General features: G+C 36.3%; 1 protein-coding gene across 5 annotated transcripts in view; it reads right to left on the bottom strand.

Annotated features, from left to right (window-relative positions):
- PIK3R1 (phosphoinositide-3-kinase regulatory subunit 1) overlaps positions 1–22,158 on the bottom strand; it is a 60,057-nt gene that overhangs the window by 9,227 nt on the left and 28,672 nt on the right. For 3 of the 5 annotated variants that reach the window (XM_064402705.1, XM_064402706.1, XM_064402707.1), the window contains 9 exons: positions 17,407–17,499; positions 16,102–16,176; positions 13,135–13,266; positions 12,037–12,238; positions 11,763–11,842; positions 1,787–1,889; positions 1,010–1,108; positions 703–883; positions 117–242 (listed from right to left, as the gene is read on the bottom strand). In XM_064402705.1, coding sequence (XP_064258775.1) covers positions 117–242; positions 703–883; positions 1,010–1,108; positions 1,787–1,889; positions 11,763–11,842; positions 12,037–12,238; positions 13,135–13,266; positions 16,102–16,176; positions 17,407–17,499 — 1,091 coding nt within the window. Of the gene's footprint in view, positions 1–116; positions 243–702; positions 884–1,009; positions 1,109–1,786; positions 1,890–3,274; positions 3,482–5,432; positions 5,711–11,762; positions 11,843–12,036; positions 12,239–13,134; positions 13,267–16,101; positions 16,177–17,406; positions 17,500–22,158 lie in introns of those variants that run through there. The other 2 variants (XM_064402709.1, XM_064402708.1) reach the window with 2 other exon arrangements.

Here is a 22,158-nt window from a genome sequence, read left to right as displayed (position 1 = left end):
GGACAATGCAGTGATGGTGGAAGAGAGGAGTAGGAAGACGACAGTATGAATTCACAATAATATTCTTCAAAATCTGCGAAGTCTTCCATTCTCCCTTTGGTTCAAATCCAGCTTACCTGAGATGTTCTTGTGTAGTCTTCATAGAGTCTGTCATATTCTCTGCTTTTTTCTTGGAACTGGGTATTATATTCATGTAATTTCTTTCCTACTGCTTCAATGCTATCCTCTTTTACAACTTGATCCTGGAATGATAAGCAGAAAGAAAGATATTCTATAAGGAAACAATTATATTGCCCAGCCTTTCTGGATAAAACTGCTTAAAAATGCTTAGATAATTACATGGAAATGTGACTCCTCTTTCAACAATATGAAGATACACTAAAAATGCATAATATGCAAATGAGATATTAATGACAAAAAGGAATTTTGCATTGTAAGTGCTTAGCTTTATACTGAAAATAACACATTTCACCATTGAGTGGGATAATTATTAGGATGCTTATTTCCTAACAGTGTATCTGCATTATTTAAAGTTTTAAATATTTACATGCAAAGCATGGAGTTGGTTTTAAATAAAAATATCAGGTTTTGTACCCACATGATTTTTCAAACAGTAACAGAGCTGAAGTTCTTCATGTTTGGCAAGCTCGGCAATAGTTTCTCTGTCTTTAAGTGAAATGCAAAGAAAATAAACTAAATTACCTGCTGGTACTTAGACACTGGATAGAGTAATTTTACATCCAGTTTAGGATTATACTGGGCCAGGGATTCATTCCGGTAGTGGTTTATTAGCTCGACCACAGAGTTGAACGTTAATGGGTCAGAAAAGCCGTATTTTCCGTCTCGGTGAAAAATTTTGATTAATTTGTTATTTCCTCCTTTCCTGCAAATAAAGTATATTGAAAGGTTAGACATGCTTCAGGTACTATTTCCTAAAGAATACTCTGCATTAAGAGCAGTTATTGCATTTTACTATCAAGCATCACACACCCAGTGTAACTAGTCTTACCTCAGTGTCAGTGTGTAGTCCCCATGCATTTTGGTTGAAGCATCTCGTACCAAAAAGGTACCATCAGCTGTGTCTCGAAGCTTCTCATTTACTTCTTCTCTAAAATGAAAGCAAAAGTAACCAATCATTTCAATCAGTTCTCACACACGTATTCTTTCACAGTGCATTAAATTAAAATTCAAATGTTTTGAAATAAGTATTTTAGAAGCCTTCTATGTCTCCATATTAATACAACTATATATTACCTTATTTAACATTGTTAGAGAACAAGCAGGATAAAAAATGGCATACTCTGTGCTCTCACTACTGGACAAAATTACTATTCATGCAAAGCTCTTTCTGCTTGTTCATACAAGCCTATGCAACTGGAGCAGCCAGAGCTGGTCTAATATAGCTATATATAGTACAGATAAAAATGTTGCTAATATATGGCACTTGTTAGTCTGACTGGCTGACTATGGTGCCTACAGCTGAGGTTCTGAATGAAAGACAAGAACAAAATTCTTTCTTAGTGCTATCTTTTCATGCTAACATTTCATATAAGTCTTAAAGTAACAGAACAATCATTTTGCATACTACATTCTAAGTGACTACCAGTAACTTTTTAGTCATATTCGAAATAAAACCAACTATAGTATGTTTATGGTGGGAACTATCATAACTTGCTTTTAAAACTGTGAATTTTCTACAATCAAAGCCTAATACATATACACAGAATAGCACAGCAAGAATATCACAAAGCCAAACATAAGAAATGCATGTCTTGAGGTGATTTACCTTGAGATATCCCCCCAGTACCATTCAGCGTCTTGTAATGACATGTTGTTATTCATGCTATTGTTAGTTACGGTATTAGGTTTCGGTGGCTTAGGAGGCAGTGCTGCAAATGAAAGGGGGGAAGAAAAGTTTTAACTCAGTGAAAACATGACTATATATTCCTTGAAATTACACATTATTACATATATTTTATAATTCTATGAGTGCATTATAAAACAGAATTGGTTACAAAATAGAGTTGTCCATCATTAACAGAGTTTAAAAGACACTACAGGAATCAAGAAATTTGAAAACAAAATAATTCAAAACAAAGTTTTACTGCTAACAAAAAATGATGTTATCTTGCAATAATATATTTTAAGGAAAATATAACACCATACTCAACTTCTGCCTCTGTGAAGAAAGCATTTTTAAGAAAAAAAAAGTCTGAAGTTTGCTTTTACCTTCTTTCACCATCTTTGGGTGAACACAAGTAATAAAACATGCCACTTTTTTATGCTTCTATGTAATGATCTTAGAGGAATGTTGCTATTTTCTTACCTAGAAGCTGAGTAATAAAATATGCAAACCCATAGCAATACAGTATATTTGAAGAAGAATCAGGGTTTTGAAATCCTTAGCATTCTGTACAACGGTTTTCAAGAAAATAAAAAAACCAAACCCAACAGTTTAAGAAACCCATCCGTGACCCAAATATCCCTTGTATTAATCTTAGTATCCTACAGAATAAATTGTGTTCCAAATGCCAGGACTGATTAAACACCCCCACCCCCCCCTTTTCAATGTCAAAGCTGCATATGTATACCAGTGGGTGCCAGAGAAGATACTGCAGCACTGACTTAGTAACAAGGAGGACTACACTAGAATCAGGATTAAAAATCAACTCAGCTTTTTCAGTTCTCCAGTAAGTACAACATCCCTGTCCTGTATACTATGACCAGGCTGAAAAGACAATCTTTTTAAAGTTGCAAGGAATGTCAAGATAGCATAATACTTTCATATGATATGAAAAAATGATGCTACAATGGGCATTCAATTAGTATTGCTAGACTTTAGAAATGTTTTTTCCTTAAACAATCCAAGCCAATGATTTGGAATCACTGTTTCAGGAAATATGAGTGTTACTACAGCATCTCCTTTTAGGCACAGTGTGGAACAGAGAGAGCAAAAATAGTAATAAAAGAAATACAATTTTTACATTATAAAATAGCAGGACTAAAACTACATCTGACATAATAAAATCAAAACAGAAACAGGTCAATTCAGTAAAAATTCCATTAAGTAAGCAATCAGGTATTTTAATATGCTAAGATAATAATTACTACAATCATGCACTAATCCACAGTTTTATTCTAATTTATGAAAAAAGGAAAACTATTTGTATCAATAACAAAGTAAAGAAATCCTACATATCCAGTAAGAATTTTTCAGCAGCTATTGTAAAAACCAAAATTAATTAAGTCTTCTGTAATAAGACTGCAGTTTTACCTGGTGGATCCATTTCTATGTAAAACATCAAGTCTGTGCCACAATTTATATCTGTCTTAGGATATTCTATATCCAGTTCTTCCATATTCCAAACAGTATTGTACATTTGTATGAGTTTCACTGAGTAAGCTCAGATACAAGAAAAGAGTCAGGCTGTCTTTGTAATGGTGTCTTGGAATTCATTTTAAAACCTATAAGGGGCTGCACTGTAACCTATTACATCATAATCCTCAGCCAATCATGTCAAAATAATGTCACCAAACCACTCCTGCTTTCTCATTTTGTTCTACATTAATCTTAAAACAATTTCAGTTTTGGGAAGAATCTGCTTTTAGCAGAATTGCAATATAAAGCTGGTATTACACACAAAAGGAGCAAGTGGAATCTCCTTGCCCATATTCCTGGCTCATTTTCCTGACTTTGCAGCATGGTACAGTCCAACCCTGGCAGGATGACAAAAGGCTGATATGCTGCAGCACGTAGCTCTTAGACACAGGCGCACACAACACTCACACATAGGGCAGCTCCCTTCAGAAGCAGGTTGGTCACATCTCAGGGGCATTCTCCTGCTTAAATGCCTGAGGTTTGCCATTCAATAAGATTTAAAAGGCTTCTATAACTACTGCACATATTAGAGATGTATTAGAGAAGAGCATGACTGTGTGTGTATATCCATTACACACTCATTTCACACAAACACACAGAGAGATGTATATATCCACATAATGAAATATGGATTATGTTTTTAAACTCTGCATATTTCTACTATTTTTATGGGCACATAGGTCTGATATAGTTTATATTACGATATAAATGTGCTTACTGCAGAGATATCTTCCTCTCTTACCATTACTATAACCACTATTCAAATCAATCTATATTAATTAATTTTGAAATCTAAACCCCAAATATTGTAATCTTACATTCAGCTGATTCACTCAAACAATTGAAAAAAGTAATAACTGAGAAACATCTTCAAAAATGGTTTTGCTGAACATAAGAAAGGCTGTGAGAAGACAATAAGATTTAGTCTGCCTTTTCACACAGTTTCTCTACCCTAATCTCATTGATATATTTATCAAGTTAATTGTTTTTAAAAGCAAGAGTCTCTTGTCAGTGTCTCCTTTGCTCCTTGACTTTATGTCAGCAGCATCCTCCAACCATTTAGAAATATTCCATCTTAACTTGCCCCATCACTGACTGTAACTCTCTCTGACCTCTTGGAAGAAACATGGACAGACTATTAACTTCAGAGCAGAATTCTATGTAAAGCAATATACTCACTATAATCTATGGGGGGAGCAAACCAGAGACCAAAAATAACTACAACGAAAACTAGCTGCAGCAACTATCTGTGCCTTACACCTTAAGAAATTGTGGAACAGCTGAAATGTGCTCTATCTCACAAATACTCATTAAAAAAATTAACACAATTTATATGATTTCCAAATATTTCACCCCTGCCCTCCCCCCTCCCCCCGCACTGTCTGCATCCCTGAGCAGATTACCCCTTTCAGACAAGCACCAACATACAAGAGCATTTCTGGAGTACAAACATATACAAAAAGATGCAAGCTAGTTTGCTTTGTACATTAAGAAGTTTCATTTTGAAGTAGACTGTCCCCTTCCAGTTGAGTTAGATATGTTCCAAAGATTCTTTGGCATTTCATTTTGGCATTTCCAGAATGAATATCACCCCAGACACAAGTCTGAAAGCTAAACTTCAGGGTTAACCCACCTGCTACCTAAACAATTAACTTACCAAGTAATTATTTAAATTCAGTTACAACGATTTCCTACAAAAACTGCATTGCTGCTTTTAAGTCTCATATGGGATCAGTAATTTTTTTTTATTCCATTGAATAAAGACTTTCAGGAAAAATTACTTCCCTAGAGTTTCACTGGTGGCCAAATCTAGGGCTGAACAAACTTGTATAATCAGGTTAGTGCTCAGGTCAGACTAGCCTAGCCTGCAGGCAAGAAAAGACAGAGGAGGCAGATAGGCTATTACCCATTTCATATATAACCAGGAGATGTACTGAAGTACTAGATTTGAATTCATGTATCTTAAGACTTTTAAAGCTCTACCTGTTAATCAGATACAGTATAATACTTCCACAAGATGATGAAAAAAACACAGAAATTCAAAATCACTTACTTTGTAAATTATGCATCACAAATGATTGCTCTTGTAAAACAGTCGAAAATGCAATCCAATATTGGTTCCATCATACAAAAATCTTGCTTAAAAATAAACCCTAATACCTCCATTTACTAGGAAGCTTCTCTGAAGCAATGAAGAAAAAGAGATTGCTCTGCTTTCCAACCAATGTTCCGTAAAACCCCCTAAAAGAGTTGTAACTTGCAGTGAGAAAATCCAAGCCTTCTCTGTCAACTGCTTAAACCTCTGTGCTCTGCAGAAGGTACCCACTTGCTCTGGCTCGTCATTAAAAAGTGAACCTGACTTCAGTACTGGGGAAAAAAAAAAAAGAAACCGCCACCCTCAGTAGCTTGCACGTCCCTCTCAGATAAAGATCTCAGTTTCATGATTAACTTGGGTAGGTTCAAATATTTGCTGAGCCAGGAATTTCAGCTGGGGGATGGGAGCCAGATTCAAAGTAAAAGTTGTCATCAACTAACAAGTGGCCAATGCAGAGCTAACTTTCTCATTTTAGCTAGGTAAATGAGAAGACCATTGTAAGAAGCCTTAAAATAGTCCCTATCACTGGCTGCTGCATGCAGCATTGAAGATGAGAAAAGCACCATGAACAGCCAAATACAGGAAGTGGCTAACTGCAGAAAAAAAGTAGAATAAAAATATTCCTTGAAAAGAGCTGGATCTCTAGAAACAGCCTTGTGCAAGCAAAATAGCCTGCTTGTAAGCACAGCATCACCTCATACATGCTCATGCTGGATCACAAATATAGGTGCTGCTTCAAGACCCTTAGTCTGAGGCTGTGAGACTGTTTATCAATTTTCTATATACTAAAAATAATTTAAAGAATCTGTCTGTATTCATGATAGTTTCCAGTATATCAGGATTGTTCATTTCTTGGGCAGGCAGGTGGAAAAAGGAACTGTACAGAGGGGAAGGAACTTAGGTTAAATTTATTTTCCTTGCCTTAGTGGAGGTGGAGATCAAACTTGCTAAAGGAACAGAGCAGCAACTGAAGAGCCTACTTCCCTCTGCCTACAGAGGTTATCTTCTTTGCCAGTTAAACTTCTATAAGGAAATAAATTCAAAGTAAAAGGAGAAGCAGACACATTAAGAAAAGGGGAGGAGGGGACTAATATTTTCCTCTCACTTCTTGCCAACAGTGAGAATTTGTAATAAAAACACCGAGAATTTCTTTGAGATCTGTTTGTTGCTCCTTAAGGCAGTCAAATAATATCAAAAAGTTTTTGCCTTCTTAATACTTCACAAACCAAAATCCTCCTCCACTGTGAAACACCACTTGCACCTAATAATGAAATCCCAAATACCTGCAGTACACTTTGATGTTTTGCACCTGACTGATTAGCTTCACCCATAACAATCCTTTGCTTCCCTAGTTTTAGCTTCTGCCTACTTGAACAATTGTCAGTTCTAAATATAATTTAAATCTGCCGTCATAAAGGTACAGCCTACTTCAAGTGGAGATGGAAACCTGTTTCTGAACTAATTCAACTTGAGACTGTACTTGATTTACTTCTTTAATGTTAAAATTACAGAAGGAGTTGAGAACATTTCTTGGTTTTTAGGACCACAACACAGATGCATAAAGTCAGAGGAAAAAAGACAATGCAAACTTGGTTCACTTTTTCTCAATTAAAAAAGTATAGATACCCACAAAGAGATAATGAATTCTTCATTATCCTGCAGGAGAGATACAAGTGTCTTGTCAAAAAGAGATACTCACATGCACACACCTGTATTTTCAACATTGCCAAGTCTTTTCATCTAAATTTCAAAATCTTGAGTGGTGCCCATTTTAATTTGCAGCCTACTATTCCTTGCAGTCACACTCAGTGTTCTTCTATTAACATAGCACATTTTTTTCTAAAATATTATGTCTGAAGCAGGAAAAGAACTTATCAGGTTTGACATGCTTCCACATGTTTTACACATACACATACATACCTGCACATGGACATAACAATCTGTAAAAATGCTAATAATGTTTTACATATTGTTTCACTCTTATAAAGTTCTTGCAATTAGGTATTGAGAAACACAAAGCACTGGCTTGTGTGAAAACTTAAACCAAGGATACAGCATTCCAATACGGCGGTTAGCCAAGCATTGTGTTTTCCGTTAGGTCAGGGATGAAGCCTGACTTTTATTAGCTTAGAAGGGGAGCCCTCTGCTGGGTAGGACACGGATGCACACGGTCCCCCCACCATGGGCACCGCGTCCGCTCTCCCTGCCACTCGCAGCCTTCTGCATGATCCAAACCCCACTCGGAGCTGCTGGCAGTCCAGCCAAGACTCTGACATGATGCAGATAAGTTCTGACAACTGACAGCATTCCTACACATTTGTTTATGTCCCCAGGACACCACCGACAGGACTGTGGTCTTAGGCTAATGTCTGTAACAACACAGAGTATCTTTGAGAAGGAATCAAATTTCAGGAGGAACTGGATCAGCCTTTACATTGCCCTGCTCTAGCTGTTATGCCACCACTCTTGTGAATTTTTTTTGTAGCCAAAAGCAAAGTTTCTGCACCTTGGTGATGCTATCAGGACTTTTACCTCATCCTGAACAAGTGAACAGTTACATATACGGCAGCCTTACTACCGCACTCATTCTTGCGTATGATGCTCTGAGTAACAAAAACTACTTACCATGCTGCAGTATTTCAGTCTGAGCTGTTATTTACAATGTTACATACAAGCCTGGGAAACAGGTATAAACTGGGATAGACAGCCCAGGCAAACCAGCGCAGCTCTAGTCAGTGCACAGGCTATTGGAGGTTTTGATTCATTGACACAAGGCAGCTCTTTGCTGCAGCTCCTCTTCTGCTCTTCACCAGCAGTGCTACGAGCTCCCCACATGCCCTTGCTCTCTCACCACATCCCACTTCCTCTTTGCCTTCCTTAAACAGACATTATTTTCACGCACCCCAGCTCCAGAAAGAATCCCTATCTCCCTAAACTCCCCACCCAAAATTACTTCCCAGCTTTCTCTGTGTGGCCTGCCTTCACAGCTACGAGTGCTAAACAGACCCTGTTGCTCTGAGCACTTACTACACCTACTATGGGCAGCTTTGGGATCTTCATCCAGGACAGGCCACCTCCAGGAAGAAACACCCGAAGCCTGTAAGATCCTTGACAATTAACTGAAAAACTACCCTAGTCTTCTATACCTACAAATATAGCCTATTTTCCACTATTTACCTTCACAAGTCTGTATGATGTGTGAGATTCTGTGAGACCTGAGCAGCACTATTTGCTAAAATATGTTACAATTAAGATATTTTCTTCTAGTACGGTTTTGGATAGTACAGTTAGAGGCTTGTACTTTGCTTCTCTTTAATTTAAAGTCTGTGCAGCTGTACATCAAGCTGGGATGTTCAGATGGGATACAAAAATCACCTGCCTTGCCCACCAACATCATCTTTTGTCTCTCCTACTGACAAACTTGAAGAATGAGACAAGAACCAGAAAATTGATCTAAATTTTTCCAGCCTTATTTCTCCTGCAACATTATTTTGTCTTCATCTGCTACACAAAACTCTATGATTCTCTTAATAGGTATTGTTAACTTTAGTGTAGGACTAAGCACTATTTTAATCCACAAACTAGAATCTATAGTTTGCTGATGAACACCATGACAGACAAAATACCCCAATCCGTATGTTCTGCAGTAAGTCAAGTAGTGGTCTAGGAGTAATTCTTCTTTTCCTGTTATGACACCCAAGAAGAATCACTCTAGCTAAAAGATGTCCAACTGAAGATGCCAAATTTAAGATACTAATTTGAAAATACAGTAAGACGTAAGGTCCAGCTGCTTGCTTTCTAATGTTTTCAGGTAAGAAGTATAATTCAGTGGGTGATGTGGTAAGGAAAAAACCCCACAGCTGTGAAAAGATCTACCTGCTATTCAGATTAGTTATCTCTTAACACTCCATTTAATGTATTTATATACTGCATGAGATACCACTAGAACCTCATGGACAGCTTGTTTTAGACAGAATGTTCTCATCTTAACAAAAAGAATTAAGAAGGAAGGAAGCCATCACTCTAGCCTATGAAAAAGAGAAGAAACCTGGCAGCACTAACTTCCCTGTTATCACTTAGTTGTCATGACATTATTTTCAATAAGTAAAATTCTTTCTGCTTAAGACCTCTCAAAATCTCAAAAAGTTTTGCAATTCTCAAAATACTTGCATGAAAAATAAGGTATATTTTATTGGGATCTTCTTTTTATTAGAGTCTTTATGGAAAATCAAGCCACTGAAAGCAATAATCTTAAAGATGACAATTCTGAAAAACACGTCTTAGATTGCTTTTCATAGTTCTATGAGAACAATAAAAACAGCCCACTCCAAATATTCAGGGCACTGAATGATATAGGTGTGGAAATGGACTCATGACCTAATCCTGCAAACTTACAGAACATATTAGTAAGATTCAACTTTAGAAAATTATTCTAACTCCTTACAGGCCTGAGGGCAGAGACTAGCTAACCAGACACTACAAAACCTGAAAACTTGCATTTGAGGGTTTTTTCCAGCATATTAGTACATGTGCAAATGTACGACTACAAAACATTTTTACTATACATGATGGACTTAAATGCACAGGGAAGGAGCTCTATTTTTGTAACAGATCCCATGAAAAATCCTAGGACTGTCAAAGTAAACTATTGCATCATGCTATATTAATTAATGCATAAGTAATATTAAAATCAGGTGTTCCATTATAATTGCTAATGTAATGTCAAATTGTATAAATCTGATGGATACAATGGCATTTCTTCAAGCACCCTAATGACACTCTCAAAATGACTAGATTCATTGTCCTCCTTAGTAGTTCTAACATCAACACCTTTCACTCATACTTTCTTCACATGAAGCAGCCTGGGCAAATAAGCAACCAAGTGATCTCCTAAATGAAACTTATAAAATTTGTGCTTTGAAACTGAAGGAACTGTTGACCCCACCTTTGTAACCTCCCAGCCAGCTTCTAGACATACATATTTACATATTCCTAAGCATTTGCAAACATGTAACTACAAAAAATGCTATTAGCATGAGACTATTAGAATCTGTTTTGCTTTTTAAGACTTGCAACATGTGACACAGACAAAAATTCTTTAATAATTACCTGATATTTGCTGATTCTTAGTAAAACAGCACAAATACTTCAAGTTTGGACTCTCCTGGTTGTTACAAAGAATTAGGCAGAGAAATATACACAGTGCTTCTGGAAATCCCTGTTAACTACTTCACCAAAATTGAACAAAACTAAATAGGAAACTGAAAATAGATGTACACAAAATATTCGATAAAGTTTCCTAACTACCAGAACTGGCAAGATTAGAAAAGCCTTTCAAACAGAGCACTAGGAACAAAAATTTTAGCCATTTTAAATTAAGCTTCATTAGCTGATGAAGGGGATTATACAATGTCCCTACCTGAAATACAGCACTTTTCAGCAGTGTTCTAGCTCTTCAGATCTTAAGTAACCCTGCAAATCCTCCTGCCATGAACTTTATTTTGTCCTTTAACTACAAAGATGGGAAAGGCATAGGATGTCCAATGCTCTATTCACCCTTTCATTTGTTAAGTAATTCTCTGTTAATAAGCTGTGAAAGGAATTGCTTTCAGCTAATATGTAAAGTTCTCTGCATTAATAATTTCTTTTGCACATAGTTAGCAACTCTGCCTTGCTTCTACTGAATACTTGATTCAAACCTAATTTATTTTGCATAAATTAGAGCTTTATTACTTGTTGACTTAGATGTTAACTTACAGAAGCAATAAAAGCAGGAACTAACTTTCCTGGATGGGCTCATAATATTTTTTTACATTTTTATTGATATTGATAAACAAATATGTTGCATATCTGGATGAAAAACATATGTGTATGTAAATAATGTATCCATAGGGTATAGCAAATCTAAGAAAATTTGCCTGGGAATAAATTGAGAGCTCAATAAAACCCTGAGAATTAGCCCCCACACCACTGTATGATATGCATTCTACTTGTTTACAGGTCTTAAAAAACTCACAAAATCCAATTTGCTGTTTACTGAAAGAGAGCAAAAGTCCTAAGTCTGTATAAAGTATTGGCACTAAAATGATTTCAATGAAAAATACTATTTCTTATAAAACAAACATTGCACACCACCATAAAACACAGCTTCTGCTTAGCTCTGTAATTGTGCAGTTTTGTTTTGCATTGTTTGATTTAAATAGAAAAAAATGCAAGCATTTACTGTCATTAAGTTGAATTTTAATATTTAAGAGTACATATAACTTTTAAAATTAAAAATATTTTTACCTGGTACTGGCTGTCTCTCGTTCCATTCACTTGTGATTAAAACCTCTAGGATTTTTATGTGGTGTTCTGTATTATCAGAGCTGCAAGAGATGGATTAGGCAGTAAGAACTAGGAGAAATACAAAAGTTTACTTTAAATTATTTTAAAAAATTGGAGAATTTACTACAATGCCCTCACATCAGAAATAAGGTCAGAAAATTATTAAATTAATCTTATTTTGTATATAAGTAATTCATATTTAAAGTACAAAATATGGTAAAGATAACCAACATACCTTGCTATCTGGAATTTGAAAAGTAGAGGGCTGAAAATTTCAGCCAGAGACCTTGCATTCAAGAGATTTTTGCTGGAGGCTTGACAAACTCTGAGGAAATGTTTGAGCAAATACTGGAGTGTGAGCCAATACTGAGGAGGTATATTTGGAGATCTGATCAGTTTCTTCAGCAACTGAGCATATTCCTCTGAGCTCTGCACTTCTGCAAGCAAACAGATAAATGATTCTTGAAAGCAGCACAGGAATATTCAAGTAAAATGATGCTATATGTGACTGCTTTAGAAATACCAATTTTACAGAAAAAAAAATCTGTCCTTCATTAGAACCAAAAGATATCTTTCTTCTTTTAAAATAAGAGAAATGCTCAGGGAAGAGTAAAGAACAAGTATTTAAAAGTCAAATGGAAACAGATATGCATTTTGGTAAAAACCACAATGTGTTCAGAGTGTACTGGTAGAAGTCTGTCTTGTGTTTAGCGTCACACATGATTGGGTAATTCTGAGATGCACTAGATAAGTCTCACAGGTGCTGTTCTAACTTTGAAGGTTACCAGTAACAATATCCTGTCCTGAGATATATAACAGAATACTTGGCCCATGTTCTGAAAGCCTATAAGCTGTACTTGTTTGAAATGACCACTGTAGATGATGAATCTCACATGCATATATTTCTCACTTCGCAATCTGTAACCCCAATGTAACACAGCACTACATGACCTCTAATACATTTACTTTGTCAGCACTGATAAAAAGTTAAAAATTAGCTTTCTGTATACAATTAAGTCCTTGATTTTTCTCCCTAGTTCTTCTATAGTATTTCTAGTTACTAAAATGAAGAGAACTGTGTTATCCCTTATACTTTACATTATGTTTGCCTAAATAACTAACTGAATAATGCAGAATAATGTCTAGATCTAAATTGAAACAGCTTTCATAGAAAAGGGTAAATTTAGATTAGAAAGAGTTATATTTATATTCTGAGATGCTGCCAGGTTGTGTAGAATTCTTACTGTTCTTTGGGCAACAGCTGAACCACCAGAAATCCAGAATTCTAATAAAAGCCTTTCTGTTTGATATTTGAAATAATGAGTAATCATACCTTGAGATACAGAAATCATGTCACTGTAAACAGCTGCTGGAATGATGGGATTCGGCAGGTCCAGGATATACCTCTTAAGAGCATCTGACAAAGTGTGAACATCAAATGTCTCTAAATCTAATGAAGAAGCATCTAAAGGGAAAGAGCAACATGCTTTTTGGACTTCAGAAGTGGAAAAAACATACAAGCTCATAACAAAAAACAAGCCAAAATTGCTAACTTATATCTGGTTCATAGGGAACAGTTCATAAGAATGTAATACACCAAGAAACATCCTTGAGATTAAGAACACACACAGTTCAACACCATACCCAGTCCCTTGGCATCTGATGAACCAAATGGTTTCCATAACTGTGTGCAGCCTTCTATCACATACAATGCAGGGCTGAACTCAGAGTAATGGTAGTGACTTGCTGCATCTTGGCAATGCTATGGAACATCAGAATATTTTTAACAGGTCTCTGTTTCATGTGTAAATATTTTGTGTAAGAAGTACTAATCAAAGGTTTGGTCAAATGCAGCTTCTCTACAGGGAGCTACTTCTATTATGACTAAAAGTATGATTAACATCTTGGGGATCCAAATCTGCAAATATTTATGTAAGTAAGTCGAAACAAATATACACGTGCAGAACTGTGTGCTCGGTGTTTTATGCAGCTGTTGAGATTTATCTTGTAAAACTTGATACCCTTCCAGGATAGTTATGACTTGGGACAAGGTTTGGCAGTGTCACATAAAGGACTACTTGTTGGTGTTGGAGCAAAGAATATCAACAGCAAAAATAAAAATGGGAAAGTACAGAAATCCTTGTTTAGTGAAAGCAAGGTTAGGGCTCATCCTGTAACAGAAAACTCTGTCACAGTAAAATCCTAAGTGTATACAAAAAGATGCATATTTTGTACAAGAATTTAGAGGCATTAATGCTTATCAACCTTCTATCTAGAAAGGTTCTCGGTAAAATAACTATTGAATCTGTTTGACTGCTTTAGACAAAGGAAGCAGGGAGGTAGAGGACTCAAATAAATGGTGTGTCTACCAATACTGTGCAATAAGGCAGCCAAGAGGGGGTAGTGAGAAACTTAGTGCTCCTCCACTTCCTTTGTTTTCCCTAACAAAGAGCTTGCAGTATGAGCTCAAATCTTAGACACCAAAGAATTTGCATGAGAGAAAAGGCATAATAGATGTCTTAGTTTATATAAAACTTACAGTTTGGGAATGATTTCTGCAAGAGCAATTATGTGTCAGAGAATCCACAAATTCTTAAAGAATTAGCTTTTATTACTTTTGCTGCTTACTGTTTTTTTTTTTTTTTATTTCATAAGCCAAGTTAAATCATGCCTCTTCAGTGTTGACCATTTCTCTGAAGTATGACCCAACTTACTATAATGAATATATGAGTAAGAATATACTTACTCTGCAACTCTCTGGGTGTAATATCACAAACAGACCTGAACTCTTCCATCTGCTGAGCTGACAAGATGTAAGTCAGCTTTGATTTTGGATCTAGATAGTATTGTATTGATGCTAACAGACGGTTATCCATTTAAAAAATGGAGAACATTTCAACCACTAGCAGAACAGCACACTAATGCAAGTTCACAACTTTGAGACCAAAGCTGACTTTGCTCTCTGAATTAGCATTCTGCTAATTCAAAGAGAGCAGGCAGAGGAAATGAGATCTGCCTCTATACTGGATACTCACTGTACCAGCTCTGACCTGAAGATCCTAATTCTATCTTAAACAGAAGTCAGAAAGAAACACTGTCACTAAAGGGAAAAATTCTGTTTCTGTTACTCTAACCTAACTATATTTTAAGTAGGAATATTTATGTATGTAAACCATGAGATTTTAATCTCAAGCGACAGATATCAGAAAATTATAGCTTAGTTTAGAGACTTAAGAAAGGATTCAGATAACTAAAGAGATGCAATCATATTGGTGCCACCAAAAATCTGGATTTATGTGGACTGAAACATATAAATACAACAATGAAGAGGTTGCTGCTATCATGAGGCTGCTAGCACCACATCTTCTTTTCCTGCTTATATACATATACTTCTTCACTCCTACCACAATCAGCATAGGACAGGATGCTCTTTTGTTTTGAAAATACAGACAACTCAGAGTATAATCTCTTATTTGCTTTGTTAATGTTCGCAATTAGTAAAAATGAGGAGACTAAATCACTGAGTGAGTTTGCTTTCTTTGTCCCTTTGGCAACAAGGCAAGTAACCATTTCCATTTTCTACCCCTTTTATTTTTGCACTCTTTTAGGCAAATGAAAGCTCACACCACACACTGCACCCCAGCTTGCCAAGTTGTGGTCCAACTCTCCTCCTACTCTCATACTGAAACAGTGCTGCCATGCCAGTATATTCTGTCCTGAAGAAGAAATTAAGTACACCAAAAAAAGAAGAGGAAATATATTTCAGGAAACTTGAATGGGTATGTGGTGTAGTTGCATTTTACTCTCTGAGAGCTCAGCCTACAATATTAATTCAATTGTCTCTTTCTCTTCAGTATCACTCTGTAGCAGGTAGATAATGGGCTGCTATTGACATCCCACCTACTGGACAAAAAAAAAATGCACCACAGAACTGCATGTGAACAACTGGCCATTTGTTTACAAAATAATAACCTGCAGCCTTTCAGCAGTAATATATCTTTACCTTGATTCTGAACGAAGAATCTCATATTTCTCAGTACAGCTAGACTGTCAGTCTTTGAACAAGTGAGACAACCAGAGATTAAAATAAATACTCTTATAAAAAAAAGTGCAGTTGAGCTGTGAAAAACGACAACTTGTAAAAGTGAAAAATATTTTTCATATCAAGTGTAAAAGTTAGAAAACTTTTTTATTTATATATGTCTTTTTAATAGTATATTATTAAGAACCAGCACATGTGAGTGAGAGTGGTCTGACCACAAAATCTGTCTTGTGCTTTAAGGAAGAGAACTGCACTTACCACATTCAAAAATTTGCCTTAATTCCACTGTGCTGCTTGAGCCTTGTGCTCCATACAAAGTTGAGTACTCCAGACCTTCAAAACAAAATCAATGGGACGTGTTCAGGACATTAATATTTCAGAGACTGTTGCCCTGATACAACATATTTCTGTTTTGTTCAAGAAATACTTACAGTATAAACTAGCAACATTCTTTCACCTACCAGACTAGGGAATGTGATTGTTTTTTTTATGCCTGTAAGACACCTCTTTGTGCACTCAAGCTGCTGTGTCTGCAGAAAGAGATGGCCAAAGAAGATCAGAGATGCCAGTAGTCCCACATATTCTGTAGAACTGTTCACTGGCCAGCTGTAAAAGGCCAGGACTAGGAAACAGATTCACACTGGTGTCAGAAATATATATATATATATGTGTATATATCACACAATGTGCCTAACAATTCACCTGAATTGTCAGAAAATACATCAGTAAAGTGTTTTCATATGAAAGATATTGTTTACAACTTTCCTACATCAGTGAAAATAGAGAAGACACAAGGAAGGAACCATACTCAGGGATGCAGAGCAGTAATGATTTAACCCTATAAGTGGTGTCTCCTGAAAGCAGCAGCTTCTTATGCATACTTGTGCTAAATACTGGCCCTTCATGTTGATATCAGCAAGCTTCTACTCTTTCAGGAAAGGCTTACACTCTTCTAAAGTGCCAGAGGAGTATGTTAGAACCCATGTCCCCAAGGACATGGGTCTTTTGCCATAAAAAGGGCAAAAGAAGTATGACATCGTAAAAGAAAGAGGAAAGCCTCAAAAGGATGGAGAGACATCAGCACAGGAAAGCTGGTGAAGGAAAAAAATAATATATTTTTTTATATATTGCTATACAGCAGCAATAAAGAGCTGGCTCCTGAAAAATAAAACCAGTTCTTGAAACGTTTTCATATTTTATTATTTTCCTTTTTTTCCTCTGCTTTGAGGCAAACCATTACTTTTTTCTCTGTGTCACCAACTCAATCTTACGCATAACCAACTTAAGATGCTTACTCATTAGAAAAAGCAAAACAACACCAAACCCTTCTCCCTTACCTTCCAATACTTATATTAATTTTTAAATTCCATTTGAGGTAAGCTTTGGTTTTGCTCCGATAGTCCAAACAGCCTCTAATGAGCAAAAACCAGGAGATTATTTTGGATGTTAAGTAATGTGATGCACTATGAGCTCTAGAAAGAGGACATGCCAGCTCTGGATCCAGGCTGCAGTCTTGCTTCACATAAGCAACAGAACACATTGGTAGATTATTCTTCAGCCTACCTTTCTTTTCAATTGTCTCTACTATCTTGACAAGAATTGGTGGAGCAACTTCAGGAGGTGTGAACTGCTCTGTAAGGTCTGGAAGTGAAAAAGCTGTAAAAAAAAAAGAAGAAAAATAAGCCAAGCTGCAGATGAATGCAGTTACTTTTACGAAAATCATGATATGTAATGCAACTAGTTAATTTTTAATGACAGAACAAACATCCCAGTTGTCAGGGCTATAGGAAAACTCCATACTTAATCAAAAAATGGAATAAAAATTATCAAAATCGAATTTTTTATAGTATTTTCTTTCAGGGACCTCAGTCCTAGATTCACTCTCCATATTGTCTAGAAAAAGAAAACACAATAAAAAGTTTGCAGTCTATGGATGTGCAGAAATACAATACAAGTAAGGAAAGAAAAAGTCTTCCCATCTAAAATATTTACATACACTGTGCACCAAGTGAAGGAGCTATTAAACATATAACTGTCTGTGAGTGCCTGATCCCCTGGGTAAAACAGATTTAGGTCTGAAACAGCAGTAGAAACATGTATTTCACACTCACACACAAGCTCAGTAACTTCTGTGCATTTCAATTTTCAAGTATCATACTCTTAACAGTATAGTTTACTTGAAGCAAGAATTTTCTTTTCTGCATGGACTAGTTAGGAATAAACAGCAGTCTAACTGGAAAGGGACACTTTGCAGATTCAACCAAAACTGCACATAAGTTTTTATACAAAGCCAGTTTTCATGCAATCTGTTTTCTTAATGGAAAGAACATACTCTTAAAGGTATATTTTGGCTCTGTGAGGAAAGATCTATCTCTAAATACACAATTTTTGCCAAAAAGAATAATTCAAAAGTTTTAGAGTGGATTTGTTTAACACTTGGAAACAAAAATGTTTACATAAAGATATTAAGCTACTGCCAGAACCATCTGGCATAATTTGATGGATTATGATTGATCAACAAAAATTAATCACTGAAGCAAAAGTTGCCATTTTCTTAAGCAATGGTAATCTCTGCTCAGTTGAACTCACCATGGACAGAGAACAATTCTTGAACACACATACACAAAGGTGCCTGTATGGATATGTATAAATACATATATGCACACCCTCTGCCCCTATTTTCAGAAGGCTGAAACAAAATGATGATGATGACTAAGTAGAAGGAGAAAAAAAACCAAACCCACAGAAAATTATGAACTGAGAAAGAATATATATCCACTGAGAAAGAGAGAACAGACAGTTTTGGCTGTAATTCACCCTGTTTTGAATTACTTAACTTCATAAAAATGCAAACAATTTTGCTGTGGTTTAACCCCAGCCAGCAACCAAGTCCCACACAACTGCTCCTCCTCTGGTGGGATAGGGGTGAGAGTCAGAAGGGTACAAGTGAGAAAATTAGTGGACTGAGGTTTAGATTTTAATAGGGAAGGCAAAAGCCACATAAAAAGCAAAGCAAATCAAGGTATTAATTCAGTACTTCCCATGGTCACACAGATGTTCAGCCATTTCCAGGAGAGCAGGGTTTCATCTCCAGGTAATGGTGACTTGGGAAGGCAAACACCATCACTTTGTGCATCTCCCACTTTCTTATTCTTCCCCCATATTTACTGCTGAGCACAGTGCTCTGTGGTATGGAATGTCTCTGTGTCGGTTGTGGTCAGCTGTCCTGGCTGTGTCCCCTCTCAACTTCTTGTGCACTCCTTGTCTCCTCACTTGTGAGGTGTGGTCTGAAGCAGAAAAGGCCTTTACACTGTATAAACCCCACTCAGCAATAATTAAAACATGCCTGTGCTATTAGCACTGTTTTCAGCATGAATCTGAAATGCAGCCCAATGATAGCTACTATTAAGAAAATTCCTTCTACCCCTGTCAAAACCAGCACAAATATAAAAAGCCAGTAGGACAGCAAGGAAGGGACAGAAGTTTGGAAGTGCAGAGAGATGAGGAGTGAAATGAAAGACAATAGTAGTAATGGAAATGAAGCATAGTGGTAAAAAGAAGGAAAATTACAGTACCATAATGATGGAAATACTTTCCTAACCCATTCATAACTGAGGGTATTAGAAAAACATTTTTAGTTGGAACAGATTAACTCAGGAGGCTGGGAAGATAACCATTCAGGAGTTTCAAAAGAGTTGCCTGTGCAGATCTCTGCCCTGCTGATGCTTTTTAATGACTTGAGGAAAATAAGAACAATTCCCACAGATCCAAAGAGCTCTAATACCTGATCCATAGTATCCATAGTCTGCAAGGACAAGTAACATGCCTACATGCTAGTGTCATTATAAGTCCTGGACAAAAAGAGAAAAGCCTAAAACTAGGCTCATATAATGCAAGAAAAGACAGCAGACAGCACTGTAAATTAAGGATCATCTGAACAGCTTTTTAGAAGATAGGTTCTTTCCTTAGTGGCACCTTTGTGAGCTGAAAAAGGCCAATGAGTAGACATAAAAAACTCAAAATTCTGCCAGACAGTTGACTTGGTATAACACTCCGATTAAAAGCTAAATTCAATGCAAGCATGTTATATATGCAGAACAAGCTACTCAGGGAGCAAATGGACTTTTCAGCTCTTTGCATCTTCAAATCACTTTCACATTCCATTTGGAACATCTCTTTTATATCCGCTTCATCAACACAAGATGGGCTCAAATGGAAAATGCTGCAATCTAAGTGGCCTCTGCTGAGGCATACTGAAATGCAGACCAACAGATTTGTAATATTAAAATCAAATAGTTCTTTTCAACCCCAAATTATGCATCTATCTTATAATATGGACAAATCTATTGAAATAATAAACAAAAGATTAGAGTAATATCAAAGGGTATGCTACGAAAATTCTCAGATTGTGAGATACTAACAGACTCAAGAGAATTACAAGGGTTTAAAATGGATCCCTTACATGGTAGCAGGGGAAGAATAGGTTTTAAGAACAGAGTTTACATATTTTTACCTAAAGTAACTTTCTGGTCCCTGAGGGAGCTAGTTACATTTAATTACTCCCTCTTTTATAACATCAACAAAATTGCATCTTCACTGAAAAAAGATGCTCATTTCCTAATTCCAGATGGAGGCAGCATGCAACCACAGTCAGCAGCCTAAACTGAAACAGAGGAAAGAGACAAAGAAGGATAAATAGAGACAGAGGAGGGAAGTTAAAACTAACAGACAGTTGAACCTTATCAAGTGATAGCTTGGCAGTTCAGGGATGGCACATCTGGGCTACTGAGCAGCACAGTGCTTTCTTCCATTAACCAAATTGTGCCTTGAAATGATGGCAAGACATCAACAAATACCTATCAACAAGGTGTATTTAGAAAAATAATTCTAATTTCCACTGAGGTAGACTGTCTACACAAGAGATGGAGCCCAAGGAAAGCAAAGAGGAGAACCCAGTGTCTGGGGAAGAAGCCCCTTGCAAGGTGAAGACAAGACAATACAGAAAACAGTTTGTCTCCGTAGACTTTACCTAAATTACCTAAGCAGAGAGAGCCTCTTCCTGCAGCCTTTTTGGTGCTCCATGCTGTTCATCTCAACTTTAAGCAGAATTTTAGCTTAAAACCAGGTTTGTATCATAATCTGTCATGAATATCTTTGTTGTAGAGTGTTCATCAATCATTAATATTCTTATTGAGAGCCTTTTGGAAGCTATGCATTTCCCTTTACATTTACACAAAATCTGTAATATATCTACAAAACGTGTATGCAAACAAAATGACACATTGCTTAAAATGACAAGTTTCCAAAACTTCTCTGCTAGCCTAAAATATGCATTTTAGGAGTTCAGAGAATTTCTGATGCCTCTTCCTCTCTTTATTCCATTCCTTTCCGAAACTGGAAACTTATATAGCCAAAGACACTGCTGAACTTTTAGATATGAAGTTCATATGAGACTTCAAGTGAGTGACAATCCCTTCCATAAATACATATTATGTAAAATACTTATGTATTTGACTGAAAACTTGGGATATTAATCTCTCTTTTAAGTTTTACAGCAAAAAGACACAAACAACAGAGACATAGACAATGGCAGGTCCAAAACCTGCAGTTATCAGCAAGTCCGAAGTTACAGAAGAAAAAATCTAAGTCACATAGTTACAATGCTCAGCAATGTAGAAGAAAAACATTCACTTCATCAGCATGTTGAAGACAGCATGAGCAAATTAAAATCATTTAACCTCCCACCTGTTCTAGGATTTCCTACTCACTGTGTCACCTTCAATATAATTAACGCATAACATCATACTGACTTTTGCTTCAAATTTCCCAACGCTTGCACAAAATAGAAAATTAAGTTCGTTTAAGAGTAAAAGACTTCACAAGACACATGTAGTCAGGAAAAAACCCCAAAAAACTTAACAGTACTCAAAGAACTGAAGCCACTTTATTACATTTATAGAAGACAGCCCAATTTGGGAACAGTGTGCTTCAGTTTCAAAATGCTGAGAGGAAATCTCAGCAGCTAAACTGAAGAAAACTGCACCTAATTTCTGGAAAAATAATTTTTTTTTTACTCCAAGAGCCAGAATAGAAGTTATGATTAAAGAAGTCCTGATTCTAGATTATGTGTACCAAGAGAAAACCCAGGATGCATGTTAAGATTTGAAGAGGCAAAGGAAGACTTTTTAGATAGGTTTTAGTAAAGGACAACTAAAAAAACCCTCACATAAAACCTGCATTTATTACCTGATTTCAAAGTAGTCTTTTTCTTTGAAGAATGCTGTAGGGCAACAAAGATGTTTGAAGAACCAAATC

This window comes from Passer domesticus, chromosome Z (assembly GCF_036417665.1).
Source record: "Passer domesticus isolate bPasDom1 chromosome Z, bPasDom1.hap1, whole genome shotgun sequence".
NCBI classification, from domain to species: Eukaryota; Metazoa; Chordata; class Aves; order Passeriformes; family Passeridae; genus Passer; species Passer domesticus.
Note: the sequence above shows the minus strand (reverse complement) of the source record. Positions and strands in the feature narration are given on the sequence as shown.